Genomic DNA, 15,083 nt, shown 5'->3' on the forward strand with positions numbered 1-15,083 from the left:
AGGGAGGGAATCAAAGGTTTAACATTTCAAATCAATTTATATGACAGACTATGAATTAAAAAAATAGCAGCTGTAGATATTAAACTTAGATCTCCATTTTCATCTCATTTCTGAAATATGTGCATAAAAAGTCTATATAAAGGAAGTGTTTCACAAAGCTTTAGAGACAGTTTCTTCTTTTTAAAAACAACAACTGGTCAGTACAATTATCTACAATAATTTTTCCAGGGGCTTCCATTTCTGTTGTTTTTCCAAACTGTTGAACGAAAGTTGGGGGAAAAAAGCAGATAAATTTTAGATCGTTGGGCAGGTACAGAGGTTGTCAGGAATCCATCACCACACCATATTGCCATACTGAAATATATTTAAGCTTTAAAAAAATATTTCTTTTCAATAGAACATCAAAGGCTTCAATATTAAAGGAAGTCTATTCTATTTTAGATGTGAAACAAATATTTACTTTAGATATTCATCCATGCAGTAGCTACTTCACAACATCCCATGTACAAAGGCTATTAAAAATGCAGGTCATTTTAATGAATGGTTTACACTGAGCAAAATACCTCCATTATGTATGTAAAGCAATCTGTGCAAATTAATATGTTTATCTGTAACAAGGTCCATCCTATCTTTGCTCTGCAGGCAAAATCAGAGCATTCCTGGCAGTTTAACTTAGTGTTATCTAAAAGTTAACTAATTGCCACTAAGTGCTACCTAAATACCACCATTTTATGTCAGCATATGGTTGCCTGAACCCCTAGGACTTCCTTTGGTCCACATCATGTTAAGCTGCGGCTCCTTTTTTCATCCCCTTCATATCAAATGAGTAGTTGACCGACTGAAGGTATGGCTTCTCTTTTCAAATAGTGATGGCAGATTGATCAAGGAAGGAGAATGGATACTCTATATTGTTTGCGGGAGGAAAGAAAAAGCAAATGTTAAGACTATGATCTCTTGAAGGAAATATATCGATAAAGTACCTTTCAAAATGTGTGAGAGGGTGGAAGCATAATCAAAGCTATTTTGGGAAACGGAATGAGAAATTTTTTTTTTTGTTTATTCTAAAACACAAATCTTCCAAATGTCCTGTATGTTATACGTGGAATTTCTTACACCCTTTTTTTATCACTAAAAGCAACCCCAAGTGTCTTCAGCAACACGATTGACAGAGATGTGTGTACATTGCATTTATTTTAAAGTAGAGCTTCCCATGATCTTTATGCCCAGCGAAGTTCACATCTGATGTAACCAACCCCAAAAAGAGAGGATAATGGTAAGACCTCATTTGTTATTTAATTTTATTTAAGAGCAGTTTCACCCTATGAAGCTTTAAAAAGATAACTTTGTTGTCATTTTTTTATTGAGAGCACACTGGCCCACACTAAAAATGAAATTATGTTGCCTGCTTTCAAGAGAAAATGTTTGAGTTGCTTATTTCTACCAAATCTTATCTTCTTAGGACCAAATGGCACTCTGTCACTCAGAACAGGTGGTCTTGTTGGGCTCATAGCTGCTCCTCAAAAACAAGGGCAGGAGACTGAGAGGGCCTCTACACAACCATCTTGTGTAACGTTTATGGCAATTCCTAGACCAGGAGTTCCTGCACATGGTCTTTCATGCTTTGGTCATTTCTTGGTTGTATTCCTTAAATGCTTTTACATTCGGCTGTTTTTGAAGACCAGCTGGAAGCTACAGAAGGTGCAGTATTTATAAAAGTACTGAATATGTACTTTTCGGGCCTTCCGGGCCCATTGGCAAACAGGCCATTTCTGGCATCTGGAGGGCCTCCGGGGGGTTGAGGAAAGCCATTTTCATCCTCCCCAGGCTCCTAGAAAGGCTCTGGAGTCTGGGAAGAGTGAAAAACAGGCCTACCGGGCCATCACGTGCCAAAAGCGGGGGAAGCTGCGTGTGTGGGGGGGTCGCATGTGCATGGGGCATTGAATTATGGGTGTTGGCATGCGTGTGGACGACCCCTCCACACTCCCTCCGCTTTTGGCACGCGACGGCAAAAAGGTTAGCCATCACTGGCTTCGCACTTGTGGAAAGAGCCAGGTGTTCGAGGCTGGTTTAAAACATGACAGAGGGCCCTTAAACCTCCAGGAAATATTGTGCTTTGAGTAATTATGGGCAGTCCTCATTGTGCCTATGCAATACTATTTTGCACTGGTTGACAGCAAACTTCCAGATGTGGTTGTCTGGGTGCTGGCTATCACCTTTAAATCTTTATGTGGCTTAGGACCTTTATAAGATTGGGAAAGGAGGGCTTCCTTTGAGTTCTTCTTCCTAGAGGGAATTAGTCTTGGGACCCTTGAAAATAGGCCTTTCTCTGTTACTATTCTTCTTCCTACCTAGAATTAGAGCAACTCCAACACTTTTGGAACAAAAGGTCATTAAGACCTGCTTGTTACAGGTAGTCTTTGGGGACTGAAGTGTGCATGCCCTTCTCATCCCTCCAAATCTGTGATGGAGATCTATGTTGGAAAGCAATTAAAGGTTATAAGTGCTGATTTATTATTGCTAGTTTCATGTTTGTTACAGATGGAATGTATAACGCTAGTGTCGGTTGTGACTGAAGCAGCTCATACGCCTGCATGATGAATTAACTAACAAAATTTGCCACTGGTTTTAAAGATCATTGAATGATGTTGATGGTCTGCGCTAGGCAAATGTAGTGAAAACCCAAAGACAAGGAAGGAAAAGTTGGCCACAGTGCATCGCATCCTAGGTCCCCAAAGGTGCTTTTTCAAAAGACAAGTTCTGAGCTGAACTGAGCTTCTTGGATGAGAAGCAAAATGTCTTCAAGAAAAATAATAACGAAAAGTCCAGTTGCCTTTTGAAAAAGCACCTTTGGGGCAACCATGACCTGGATGACTGAGAATCTCCGTAGACATCTCATCCCAGGCTACTTTGCACCATTGAGACCATGAAAATCTCTTGATGGTTCTGCTACAAACCAGCAGCAGGAGAATATATAGATGTAAAGATTGTGGAAGGATGGACTGTTATGATACGATGTCCACATTGTTTTTGCTCAGGAAAGTTTAGGATTTTTTTTTTTAAAGAAGGCTTAACAACATTTTGAAACTATCATAAACATGAGAAGAAACCCAGAAGTAAGCATTATCTTATCCGATACAGATTGTTAAATCAAAAGATCAAGATAGTGCCCAGAGAACCCAGAGAGCCAGAATCCACTGGATCTTGGATAGACCATGTGCTGTATTTAACACAAATTATTTCGTCTCCAAGAAGTGCCCGCAAAGTGATGATGCTCACTTTAAGCAGCTTAAACTTCATCACTGCTGGTGATTGGATAACAACTGGACAGGGAGCAGCTCTTTAAGTTTTCAGAGCTGGAAGCCATCCGCCCTTCTAGATCATGAGAAGAACGGACTAGAGGTCGAGATCTAATATTTTGGGAGGTCCCGTCAATAGAGTTGGAACGTTGTATGTTAATGGGATGTTTAATTGTTCCAGTTAAGCTGTATGTAGAAGCAGTACGCATCATCTAAAAACAATACAGGAAGGAGGAAGAAAACAAGGTTAATCTACATACTGCACCCAAGCCAAATTTAAGGATTTTACATACTTACTTTCACTAACACTGATTTTAACTGTAATTAGAGCTCTGCTACTCTCCAATTCAAAATACCAAGAATGTCCTTTCAACCCAACAGTGCAACATATTCAAGGCAGTCTCAGCAAGATCTACTGTTCCCCGATCATGATTTTCTTACCAATATAACTAATCTTTTCAGCTGTTACAGCAATATAAATCTTTCAGAAGGAGAGGGGAAAAAACCCATTCTAGCATAAGGCCACTGGAAGCTGGCAGTTGCATTAAGATAAAGAATGTTTTTGACACCTCCTTCTCTATAAAGATATCCTTAAATAACATCAACACCTGTTGAAATCTTTAGATCTACTTTAACCTTAATAACTATACAAATTATACAGCACATGCATGGAGTCTGAGCAGATGCTGATGAACAAAACGGCGTTGAATGTGTTTTAAGCATATATTTCTGTTTATTTGACTTCCTATCAACCATGCGGAATAGACGTCATATCATATCAACAGATACCATATAAACACTTCTGAATAGAGGTAGTTGTTGGCCTGCGACCAAGGGTATGATGGAGCTGCAGAAGGTAGCTAGGGCTGGTCCTCCGAGTTCCAGCCATCCCAGCACCCCCTCGGTCATGTGATTGCAATCTGTGTGTTTGGCAGCTGGTTCACACTTACAACATATTATACATGACCATGGGACTGCCATTTTCAACCTTCACTGTAGATTCCCTCAGAAAGCCAGCGTTTTCTTCAAAAGTCAGGGAAGGATGCAAGTTGCTGAGGTAAATCTCTCCCCATCAATGGACCCTCCCCCAGCCTCTCTGCGTTTGTGCTATGCCAGCCACTCATGCACTCCGCAACCCATATCATGCCTCTCATGCATCCCATTGAACTTCCTCAGACCCTTTACAATATGTACCTCTAGTGCATCTCCACATCCATACTGCATCTCTTCAGAGATGCATCCCCACTGCATCCCCTCACAGAACCCCAACATGTGCTTCTTATGCACTCTCTTGCACCCTACCCAACCCACACACACCTCTCTCGTGCCACACTGGCATGCCCACTCTGACCTGTCCCTTTTATGAACCCCCTCATTCCCTCTCTCACTTGGCACAGCCACTTAAGTGTCTGGGCCATGCAACTTCCTGCCAATTCCCCCACTTGTGGGAGGCGTACCAGGTTGCCTTGCTCAATAGTTATGAGATTTGGTTAACAGCAGCAAGCAGGCCCACAGCAAACAATGTGATCACACTCAACAGCAGGGGTGTCAAACTTGAGGCGTCACGTCGTCACATGACATATCACAATTTCCCCCCTTTCGCTAAACCGGGGGTGGGCAGGGCTAGCGTATGACGCCTCCAGTCCGCGGACCACAAGTTTGACCCCTGCTCTACAGCCATATCACCTAGTGATGGAAATTCCAATAGTTGTTGTATGTTAAGAACTACCTGTATTCTAAAATGGGATGCAGAAGACCAAGTTCCATCTGTCCACTGATGAAATAATGACCAGTAGTAAAAGAATTTTTTTCCCTTCTTTGCACACATCAAAAGCCTTTCAAACAAGACTTGAGATAAATAGGCAAAGAGCGGAGGAGAATCTGTTGCCCTTGAAGCACTGCTGAAATAACTAAGCTGCTCATATTTAAGAGAACTTCTTGAACATGATTTTGTTATGATCTCATGTGCAACAAATATAAAGTTTGATCTGGTTGGGGAAAGGGGAACAAGAAAGTCAGCCATCACAGGCTTCTGCGTTAATTTGTGGCTAAAGAAAGCACCAATTCATTTTAACTGTATTAATGAAAAGTTTTCTCTCCAAGTTCTTGATTCAAGTTAGTAGCTTGAATATTTTTAGCAAATTGTTTTTTGTCTGTAACAGGTTCTTCATATAGCCATCTGTGCATTCACACGTGTAAATTCATGTCTACACTCATTGCCTCTGTTTATATGGGATGTTGGTAACATTTGGACAATCTTGTCAAATTTCTAAATTCCAACTACACAAACAATAACATGATATGTTAGAAGGTATTTCTGGTTATTCAAATGTTTTTAAACTTTTGCAGATGCTCTGAAAACCTTTGTTTTGTTTTCTCAAAATCTCTCTACTAAATCAATCTCAATTTGTCCGTCATACTTTTTTAAAATTTCTGGATACTATTGGAAAATATGTCTTTATTACTGAGGATTTTATTCTTTACTATCTTCTAGCCACACTGACCAGATACCCGTTCTTCCCCAAAAATAACATTGGGTCTTATATTAATTTTTTCCCCAAAAGACACATTAGGTCTTATTTTCCGGTTAGGTCTTATTATTATTTCTTGAATTTGTATATCGCCTTACTCCCGAAGGACTCAGGGTGGTCCTTATTTTCGGGGAACTACAGTACTAAATGTATGTGTCTGACTGACATTTTTTTAACTGGGGCTTATTTTGGGGGTAGGGCTTCTATTACGAGCATCCTGAAAAATCATACTAGGGCTTATTTTCTGGTTGGGTCTTATTTTCAGGGAAACACAGTAGTTGGCACAACTTCAGAAAATTAAAATATGTGATATCAGCAGGTCCATTATTCCAGTAAGCACAACCCAGAACTCAATCTCCACCTTTGCTTGCATATTATCCCCGATTTCCCCTGGCAAGTTACTTACCGCTAAAGATGAAGTACTGGCAAGGCGGCCCCCTAAACAGTTTTCACTAGTGGTGCAGACATTCTTGCCATCTACGCTGTTGTGGGCTATTAAAGCTCTTCGAAGGGCTCCCTTTGGGGTCTTGGAAAAAGAGAACGCTCGTGTAACCTGCAAAATGTTGGCATGGAAAAAGGGATAAGTAAAACAAAGAAGTTGTGCCAGATACTTAAATTGGTTCCAAATATTAGCCAAAGATTGTGCCGAGTTTTAAGTACACTATGATTCATAGAATGTTGTAATCTCATTTCAGGTTATACACACTTGCAACTTCAAATTTCCTTTTCTTTTGGTTTGCCAGGTGAAGCCGTCATGCAGCTCTATCGTAGACTTTCAAATGATTTACTGGACAGGTTAGTTTTTTATGATATTATTTGTTTTACCGATTTATATTTCATTTTTCCTTGAGCAAATTCGAGAGAGGTACATAGGACAGAGCTTCCTTCAGCTTCCATCCTTGAACAGCCAGCTTGAATTAGTTCAGCTATTAATAACTATTAATTTATTTTACTACTCTGAGTGATTAACAAGAGAACTCTAATAAATAGAGAAACACAGGGTGTAAATTTTCGTGGTTTCCAAATTGGTGAAATTATATCCAGGCAATGCTTCGTGAGACAAGGAGAATGTTCTAATGTTAGCAAGGCCAGCAGAAGATCTACAACCACAATTGAGCCCAAAATTTCTGTTGCTAAGCAAGGTACTCGTTAAGTGAATTTTCCCCATTTTACGACCTTTCCACAGTTTTCCCCATTTTATGACCAACCACAGTTGTTAAGTGAATCTGGCTTCCTTGTTGACTTTGCTTCTCAGAAAATTGCAAAAGTTGATCACATGACCCCGGGACACTGCAACCGTCATAAATACCTGCCAATTGCCTAGCGTTCGATCACATAACCTTGGAGATGCGGCAACGGTTGTAAGTGTGAAAATCGGTCATAAGTCCCTTTTTTTCCCAGCGCCGTTGTAACTTTGAATGGTCACGAAATGAACTGCCGAGGACTACCTGTGCTCATTGTCTCACACAGCATTACCCAGATCATTTCCCCACTAAAAGAGGAAACAATAAATAAAGGAATAAGAATTGCCTCTATGCCTACAGACAGCACTGCAGGTGAAAAGCTCTAAAACATGGGTGTTAATCCTGATCGCATCGCAGGCCGCACCGTGTTTTTTTGCCTTTGTGGAGCCGGGGTAGGCATGGCTTGAGCGGGTCGTATCTGGCCCACGGGCCGTCAGTTTCACAGGCCTGCTCTAAAAGAAACATTTTTTCCCCCCACAGGCTGAGCCATTCAGTTCAAAGCTGTTCCTTCCTTGTCAGGTCTTTGCAACTTTTCTCTTCTCTACCCCGCCCGTTCCAATTATTCTACAGGCCTTTTGTTCAACTTGCACCAATTTCTTGTCCTACTGTGTTTGGCACCATTTTCCTACAGGAAGTAAATTAAGAGTGGCATGGCTTACTAAGCAAGATTCACAATCTCTTCAGAAATGCTGGATATGTACCAGCACCTCTTTATTAAAGACTTGTATTTTATCATAGTGGGATCAAAAAGCCAGGCCTTGTGAGTCTTACCGAGGATGATGATGATGTTTTAACCGCTTTTTTAAAAAAAGGTCTAACAGGGAGTTTCAGTTTTACGTTAAGGCAGTGTTGGCAAACGGGAGCGGCCGCGCGCAGGGGAGCGCCAGAAACCAGAAGAGCAGCTCCCCGGCGTGCATGTGCATGGTAGGAAACTGAGCCTCTGGTTTCTGGAGCGCATGCACGCCGGTCACCTGGTCTTCCAGTTTCTCAGTGTTCCCCCACGTGAATGCTCTCCCATTTCAGCGCCAAAAAGGTACGCCAACACTGCACTATGCCAAACGTTTGCCTTTATGGGTGCACCGGAACATGGAAGAGCAACGGGCGACAGCTGGCATGCCCAGAGAGATGGCTCTGCGTGCCACTTCCGGCACGCGTGCCATAGGTTTGCCATCACAGCATTACGGGTATATGGTTTTTGAGGGAAAGGGTTCTCTTAAACAACCAAGATTCTGACATCAGACTATGTCAGTTATATGATGGGGGCGTTTTGTACGAAAGCTAACATAAGGCAATGAAGTATTTAAAACGATATATAATTTTTTTTAAAAAAATATCGTTTTACTGGGAAATGAATTGTGTCCCCCATTTAGAATTCAAGGAGATGAGTCCTTTTCAAGCTAAGCCTCTTACCTTCTTGGAGGTTTTCTTTATGGCCCGTGATGCTCTACTCAATGTACTATCCATGTCTTTCGTGTTTACTTCAATAGAATCAGGATCAGTTGCATAAATAAGATTTTCCTGGCAGGAAAAAGTCCCAACTATTAGCTTCAAGGGTAAAAAGAAAAAAAGCCGTCTTGAATTTCAAATCCACATTCAAAAAACCCAGGGCTTCTTAACTCCCCAAATTTCACAAGCCTACCTTTCCATAGCAGAGAGATTATGCATTACATCTGGCACATTATTCTGGTATTGACCGCAGTACAGACACTTTCTTATTTGGCAAATGGGAGGGGGGGGGAAGGAATCGGGTTTTAAGCCTCTGCTGCCACCATGTGGGAATGGCGCACAAGTAATTTGAGAAAACAAAGGTTTTGTTTTGTTTTTTTCTAGAAAAAAGGATGCGGGCCACACATAGTGAAGAAAGATTCTCTTATGATGCTAGAAAAGAAGAGATAAGTCATGAGTCACCAGAGCAGAAAGGACAAGTGTGACTTGCCAGGCTGAAGTAGAAAATGTATCTAGGCTCTATTTGTAATTCAGCTTGACACCAGGTTCATCTTGAACCTGGAGATAGGTTCTCTGACACCTACATATTGTTTATCAGAACGTCTAAAAGAGAGTTGTTGTTTTTTTGTTTCATATGTGCTCAGAAAACTTCAGAGGGCTCAATGGAGCATATATCTGTGACATTCACTTAACATTGCAGCCTAAGATGTACCATAGGTAACAGAGTATACTTTGTGGACAAAAGAAGCAAGCATTCTAAATAATGTTTCCTTCCTTCCTTCCTTCCTTCCTTCCTCCATACCTGTCCGCCTATGCACCTATGCATTTTTACATACTGTATTTTTCGGACTATAAGATGCACCTTTTCCCCCCAAAACAGAGGGTGAAAATCTGGGTGCGTCTTATACTCCGAATGTAGCCGCACCCAGCTTCTCAAACGGAGGCTGAAAAAAGCATCAGAAACAAAGCTTCAGAAAAAAAGTCTCCTAACAGAGCTTCAGAGACTCTCTGAAGCTCTGTTTCGGAGGCTTTCAGAGGCAGAAAAAAAAGCAAAAAAAAAAAAAAAGCAAGGCACAGAGTTCACTTCCAAGGAACCTGTTGCTAAAATTCACCTCTGGGAACAGCTGATTGGGGGTATTCCGGGAGGCTGATCCACCTGCCAATCAGCCTTTTTCTTATTTTCCTCCCAAAAAACCAAGGTGCGTCTTATACTCCAGTGCATCTTATACTCTGAAAAATACAGTAATTTTTCTCTCATCTTTATTATTTTTTATAAACAATTCAAAGCAGGAAACATATCTAATACTCCTTATTTCTCCTATGTTCCCCACAACAACCTTGTGAATGACTTGGGCTGAGGGTGTGGTCACTCAGCTGGCTTTCATGGCTAAGGCAGGACTAAAACTCACAATCCCCCAGTTTCTAGCCTTAACCACTAGACCTAACTGTTCCTCTATGTATTATATTATAATGCTTTAATGCCTGATTTGCTTTATTTCCAGAACAGATATTACTTGCTTTTGATTTGGAGAACCCGATCAATCAGAAACATAAGCTCTGCTAATTTTATTCAACATATTGTTTTTACCATGCCTTTGGACAAAATCAAAAACATGGCAGCTAAAGAAATAATGTCTAAACTACTAAAAATATCAGTTTAAATAAAAAAGAATTTAAATAAAAAGAATGTAGACCAACAGCTCTTTCTCAAAAAAAAAAAAAAAATTGAAGCAGACAGCTTTCCTAAGAAGAATCTTGTCAGAGAGCCAACAATTATGGCACAAACGCTTCCTGAAAAGGAAACTTGGCTGTGCTAAGAGTTTACCTCACGCTCCAAAGGCCGGCATATAAAACAGGCCCATCAGTGGGGATGTTTCTGTGCTATTCAATTTGCAGCATTCAAGTTTTATATTTCTAACACCTATGTCTGCCAGTACACTGCCTAAAAGGCATTACTATACCATTTGGGAATAATGTGTCCATAATAAGCTGGTTCTTGGTTTATGGAGCGTTTTATAATCTGCAGGTGCTACCCCCTGACTGTTCAAAGTATGAATAGGATTTGCCAATGAATTCATTAGAATTCTGCCAACATTCTTAGATTATGGCAACAATAAGTTTAGTTGTCATGCACAGATCATACAGGGATTCTCAACTTGATGACCAGAGACAACAATATGCCCGGCAACATATTCCTTGATGCCTACTGGGTCCTACTGCAAGTGATTTAACATTTTCAATTTTTTTAAAAAATAGACAGTAAAATACTGGAAAGCAAAGCACCAGTTTCAAGTATAATTGGAATATGGATTCAAGGAAAGGCAGTGTTTTGCATCTGATTCAAAATAGTTAATTTGGAACCTGCAGGAGTGTGAATGCAGCACTGCTTTGCGACTCATTAAAATAGCCACATTTATTTTTGGAACTGCAGAGAAAGTCCCTCTTCAGTAGCCGCATGAGCCCAGAAAAAGAGGCGGCTGCTTCAATGAGTCCCCAGACAAGTGCCACCTCGGTTCTTGCTCTGAAACACCTTTTCTGAATCAAATCCAAAACATTATAGAGCCCAAACTTTAAGACCAGGTCTACAAGGTAGAGTCTGTCTACCCTACACTGTCTAGCAGAAAGATGCTTCCAGTCAAAGGAGGAGAACGGGTTGGGTATTCAGAGAACCAGATCCTCAGGACATTCCACCTCCCTCCTGGAATATCATGCTTCAAGTGTCCCTTGCAATCTTCGAAAAAATGGTTAAGACTGCTTTGTTTCACAAGGTATTTCAGTAGGAAAATCTTCCAAATTGGCAATATTTTTTTTTAAGGAATAGTATCTTTTATTTGTTAACCTTTTTTTATTTACCAGAATTTAATTGCATAGAGTTGCAAGGAGTCGGTGTCAATACCCCTTGAGTAAAGGTAAAGGTTCCCCTCCCACATGCGTGCTAGTCGTTCCCGACTCTAGGGGGCGGTGCTCATCTCCATTTCAAAACCAAAGACCCAGATTGTCGAAAGATGTCTCCGTGGTCATCTGGCCGGCATGACTAAACGCTGAAAAGCGCACAGAACGCTATTACCTTCCCACCAAAGGTGGTCCCTATTTTTCTACTTGCATTTTTTACGTGCTTTCGAACTGATAGGTTGGCAGAAGCTGGGACAACAAAAAAGGAGCTCACCCCGTTACGTGACACTAGGGATTCTGAACTGCCGACCTTCCGATCGACAATCCCACCAATGCCGTGGACCTCCTTTTAGGAAATTAAGGGGCGGGAAGCTGCTCCCTTGTGCTTGACTTGGGAATTTTTTCCTTGTTCCAAAAAACAAGGAGATGATGCCAGAAAAGTAAGTACTAGGTCTATTTGCCCGAAAAGTACTGGGAAACTCTTGCATCTTCTCTAGCCTCCTCCAGGTTGTTCTGCACTCTATCGTCTCTTCAGAACAGACATTCTGTGAGCAGATCCACAAATGTTCTAGAAATCCCAAATGTGATTCCCAACTCTCAGGATAAGAGGTCACCTGTTTTGTTATGTACAATATGTGCCCCTCATCAACTCTCTCAAGTGCTTACAGCGTCTGCTTTGCATATGGTGTTTGCTACATGCCGACACAGCATCTTCAGCCAGTCTTCCTTGAGAGGTTCCTCGGTTGTTATTTGAAAAGTGAACAAAAGATTGCTTTGCTCCGTCGGCGGCCGTACAACCAATGCAAAGGCTTTGCGGCAGTCTGTACAGAAAAGAAATGTCCTTTTTAAAAAAAAACAAAAAACCCCTAAACAATGAAAGGAGGAAAGGACTAGAAAATATTGCACAGAACATTAAGCCAAGGTAAGAACTAACATTTATAGTCCTGAAAATTAACAAGCAAGCAATATCAATATAAAATTGGCTCTTTGTATATTTATATCTGGCTGAATTTCTTTTCCCCTTATAAGCTCTCATTTTCATGGCTTCCTGAAAGCTTCCAATTGCTATCCAGTGCAGGAGAATTGTGCCACCAGAGAATTTAATTTACTGGGCTTCAAAAGACCAAAAGAAATGCTATTAGAAGAATCCACTCCTGTGAGAATTCCCCCAACTCTGGGGCCTATAGCGGGTAGTTTCTCCAGCCACCGAAAACTAAACGACTAAAAGCTAATTACGCGGTAATAATGCCGCATGATGTTTTATGGAGCCACTCTAAACCTGCAGTGGCTGAGGCAAGGTACAGCATCTCAAGGGACGAAGCTGGATATAAAGCCCATGTAAGTAGAATAAAGACGTAAAAGCTAAATATCTACACGCTCAGCCACAACAAAGAGTCACCCGCAGAGAATTCAAAAATAGCTGCATTTGACATGTCTTCAGAGACAGAGGTCAGACCCTTGAGAGCATCTGCTCTCTTCCCACTGTCAGATTGCAGTAATATACTGGTATTGCTGGCTGGGGAATTTAGGGGATTGAAATCCGGATGTTTTAAAAAGTTGCCAAGCTTGAGAAATACTGGATTATGGTGACATATGACATTTCAGAAAAGCCTGCTTTCCACAATCATGGCTTGAATTTTAAACTGTGTTAAAGCTACAGAGGTAGAAAAGTAACCACCAAAATAATGCTGCCTGCCATTTCATTATTCTTCAGGTAACTTTCTTTTGCTTCGTACTCATATAAAACCTATTATCCCTCACGCTTTCCAGGAGACAAACTATATACATAGAGTTAGCTGGAGAGCTCCATTAGCAGCCAAGGAGCAGGAGTCTTCCATACTTTTTCGTTTGATCTACAGTTCCTGAAGCTCTGGTGGCATATTACAATTTCCCCCCCTCCTCAACAACCTTCTGTTGGACTCATCTTTCTGACAACCAACTCAACCCACTCCAAACAAACCCATCAAACTCGACTTTGAAAACCTGGCTTTAATGTTCCCAAGCACAGGAATATACTTCAATTCATTTTCACTCAGGACAGCACATTGTTGTGCCAAACCCGGGAAAAGGAAGAATGTAGGAAAAAAAAAGGGGGGGGGGGAATGCACGAAACTTGCAACTCATATCTTTATAGTTCCAGTTATTTTACAGGTATGCACTGAGAGCGAGCCGTACGAAGCTAGCTCATAGCAACTTTTTCTCCAATTATTGAAAAGTAATCTTCTCCAAGGTACAGAATGCTGCTGCAGTAAGGGGTGATATAAACAAGGGAAATTAATGTCCCAGTGCTCTCTCTCCAAGCAAAGTCACTCTGATTTTAGCAAGGCTTACAGCCATGTAAATGCTATAATCTGGGGCGGGGAGTGGGGGGAGCTGCATCTGCCTACTAAAAGATTTCAGGAATGTGGGCTCAACTGCTGCTTAAGATTAAAGTGCCAGTCATATAAACCTTTGTTCTTAAAGGTTAATACACCCACATGAGATGCTTTATTTTTAGATAAACGTTGAACAAAGCATAGAAAAAGAAAAGCAAGAGCTGCGCACTTTAGAAGATCTGAGAAGGGTTTTCTACAAAACACAAGTTCGCAAGGTGACATTTGACTGTCTTCTCTCTCTCTCTGCTCCTTTGCATGGCTATTTACAGTTCCCTGAACTGGCAGGTAAACCTCATTGGAAGTGATCTCACTGTTCAGCCATGCCCAAACCCTCCAGCAGTTAAAGCAGAGGTCCCCAAACTTGGCAGCTTTAAGACTTGTGGACATAGCTAGCTGGAGAATTCTGGGAGTTGAAGTCCACAAGCCTTAAAGCTGCCAAGTTTGGGGACCCCCGAGTTAAAGCAATCGTTCCATGTGTTGGTTCAAGTCTTCCCCAATCTGAACCCTTCTGTGAGGACGACTCTGGAGACACCAGGTTAGGGTTGAAAGCCTATCTTCCCCTCCCAATTCACCGGGAAAAAAAATCTAACCTTCTGTCTCTCGGATGTCTAGTACCTTCTTGATCTGAGACAGAGGCATGAGGATGATGTGCTTGAGGCAGGCTGGTGGCCTGGTGTGGCCGTGCGGACTCTTGAAGCCACCGATGACCTTGTGTCGTTTCCTCGCAATCTGTCACAAACCAAAGAAACCCTCCGTGAGAAAGCAGCTCCAACATTCGCAAAGACCTTTAAAATGATGAGTCTTGCAGCCAACAGTGGCTTTCAAAGAAAAAGCCTTGGCAATTGCAACATACGGATTTATAGTTTCTTCTCAAAATGCCAGACGGCCCCCCTCTTTTATGAGAGTAATTTGGAGATTTTTATGTTCTCTTGAACGCCGCATGCTGCCTTCTTCTTCTTCTTCTTCTCCTCTGCCTTGTACTCACAAAATGTCCCCAAGCTTCATATGGCCAGTAGCAGAGCACTGAATCAGGGAATGCTAATTAAATATATCCCTTCCATTTTTAAATCCAGTCTACTGCAAGCAGACATAAGTCTGGAGGGCGAGATAATTATTTGAGAGCAGAGTTAGGCAATCTATTGCCACCCAGGCTTTGGAGACTATAGTTCACCTAATCTATTTCCCACTGAGCATACGCCTATGGATGTGCAATCCATATTATCTTGCATCAGGATGCCTAGTGGCCTAGATCTGATGCTAATTCTCCGCAAATAGGCCAAATAACAAAACCTGCACTTT

At 41.4% G+C, this 15,083-nt stretch overlaps 1 protein-coding gene across 3 annotated transcripts in view; it reads right to left on the reverse strand.

The window, feature by feature from the left end:
* Positions 1 to 720: 720 nt before the first annotated feature.
* The window catches only part of ECT2 (epithelial cell transforming 2), a 47,832-nt gene continuing 33,469 nt past the window's right edge, over positions 721 to 15,083 (reverse strand). For 2 of the 3 annotated variants that reach the window (XM_070945054.1, XM_070945052.1), the window contains exons 19-23: positions 14,375 to 14,513; positions 12,076 to 12,230; positions 8,482 to 8,589; positions 6,234 to 6,380; positions 721 to 903 (exon numbers count right to left, since the gene is read on the reverse strand). In XM_070945054.1, coding sequence (XP_070801155.1) covers positions 814 to 903; positions 6,234 to 6,380; positions 8,482 to 8,589; positions 12,076 to 12,230; positions 14,375 to 14,513 — 639 coding nt within the window. In that variant the 3' untranslated portion in view covers positions 721 to 813. Of the gene's footprint in view, positions 904 to 3,286; positions 3,509 to 6,233; positions 6,381 to 8,481; positions 8,590 to 12,075; positions 12,231 to 14,374; positions 14,514 to 15,083 lie in introns of those variants that run through there. The other variant, XM_070945051.1, reaches the window with a different exon arrangement.

This window comes from Pituophis catenifer, unplaced genomic scaffold (assembly GCF_029215685.1).
Source record: "Pituophis catenifer annectens isolate HBS135680 unplaced genomic scaffold, rPitCat1.0.hap2 SCAF_6, whole genome shotgun sequence".
NCBI lineage: Eukaryota > Metazoa > Chordata > Lepidosauria > Squamata > Colubridae > Pituophis > Pituophis catenifer.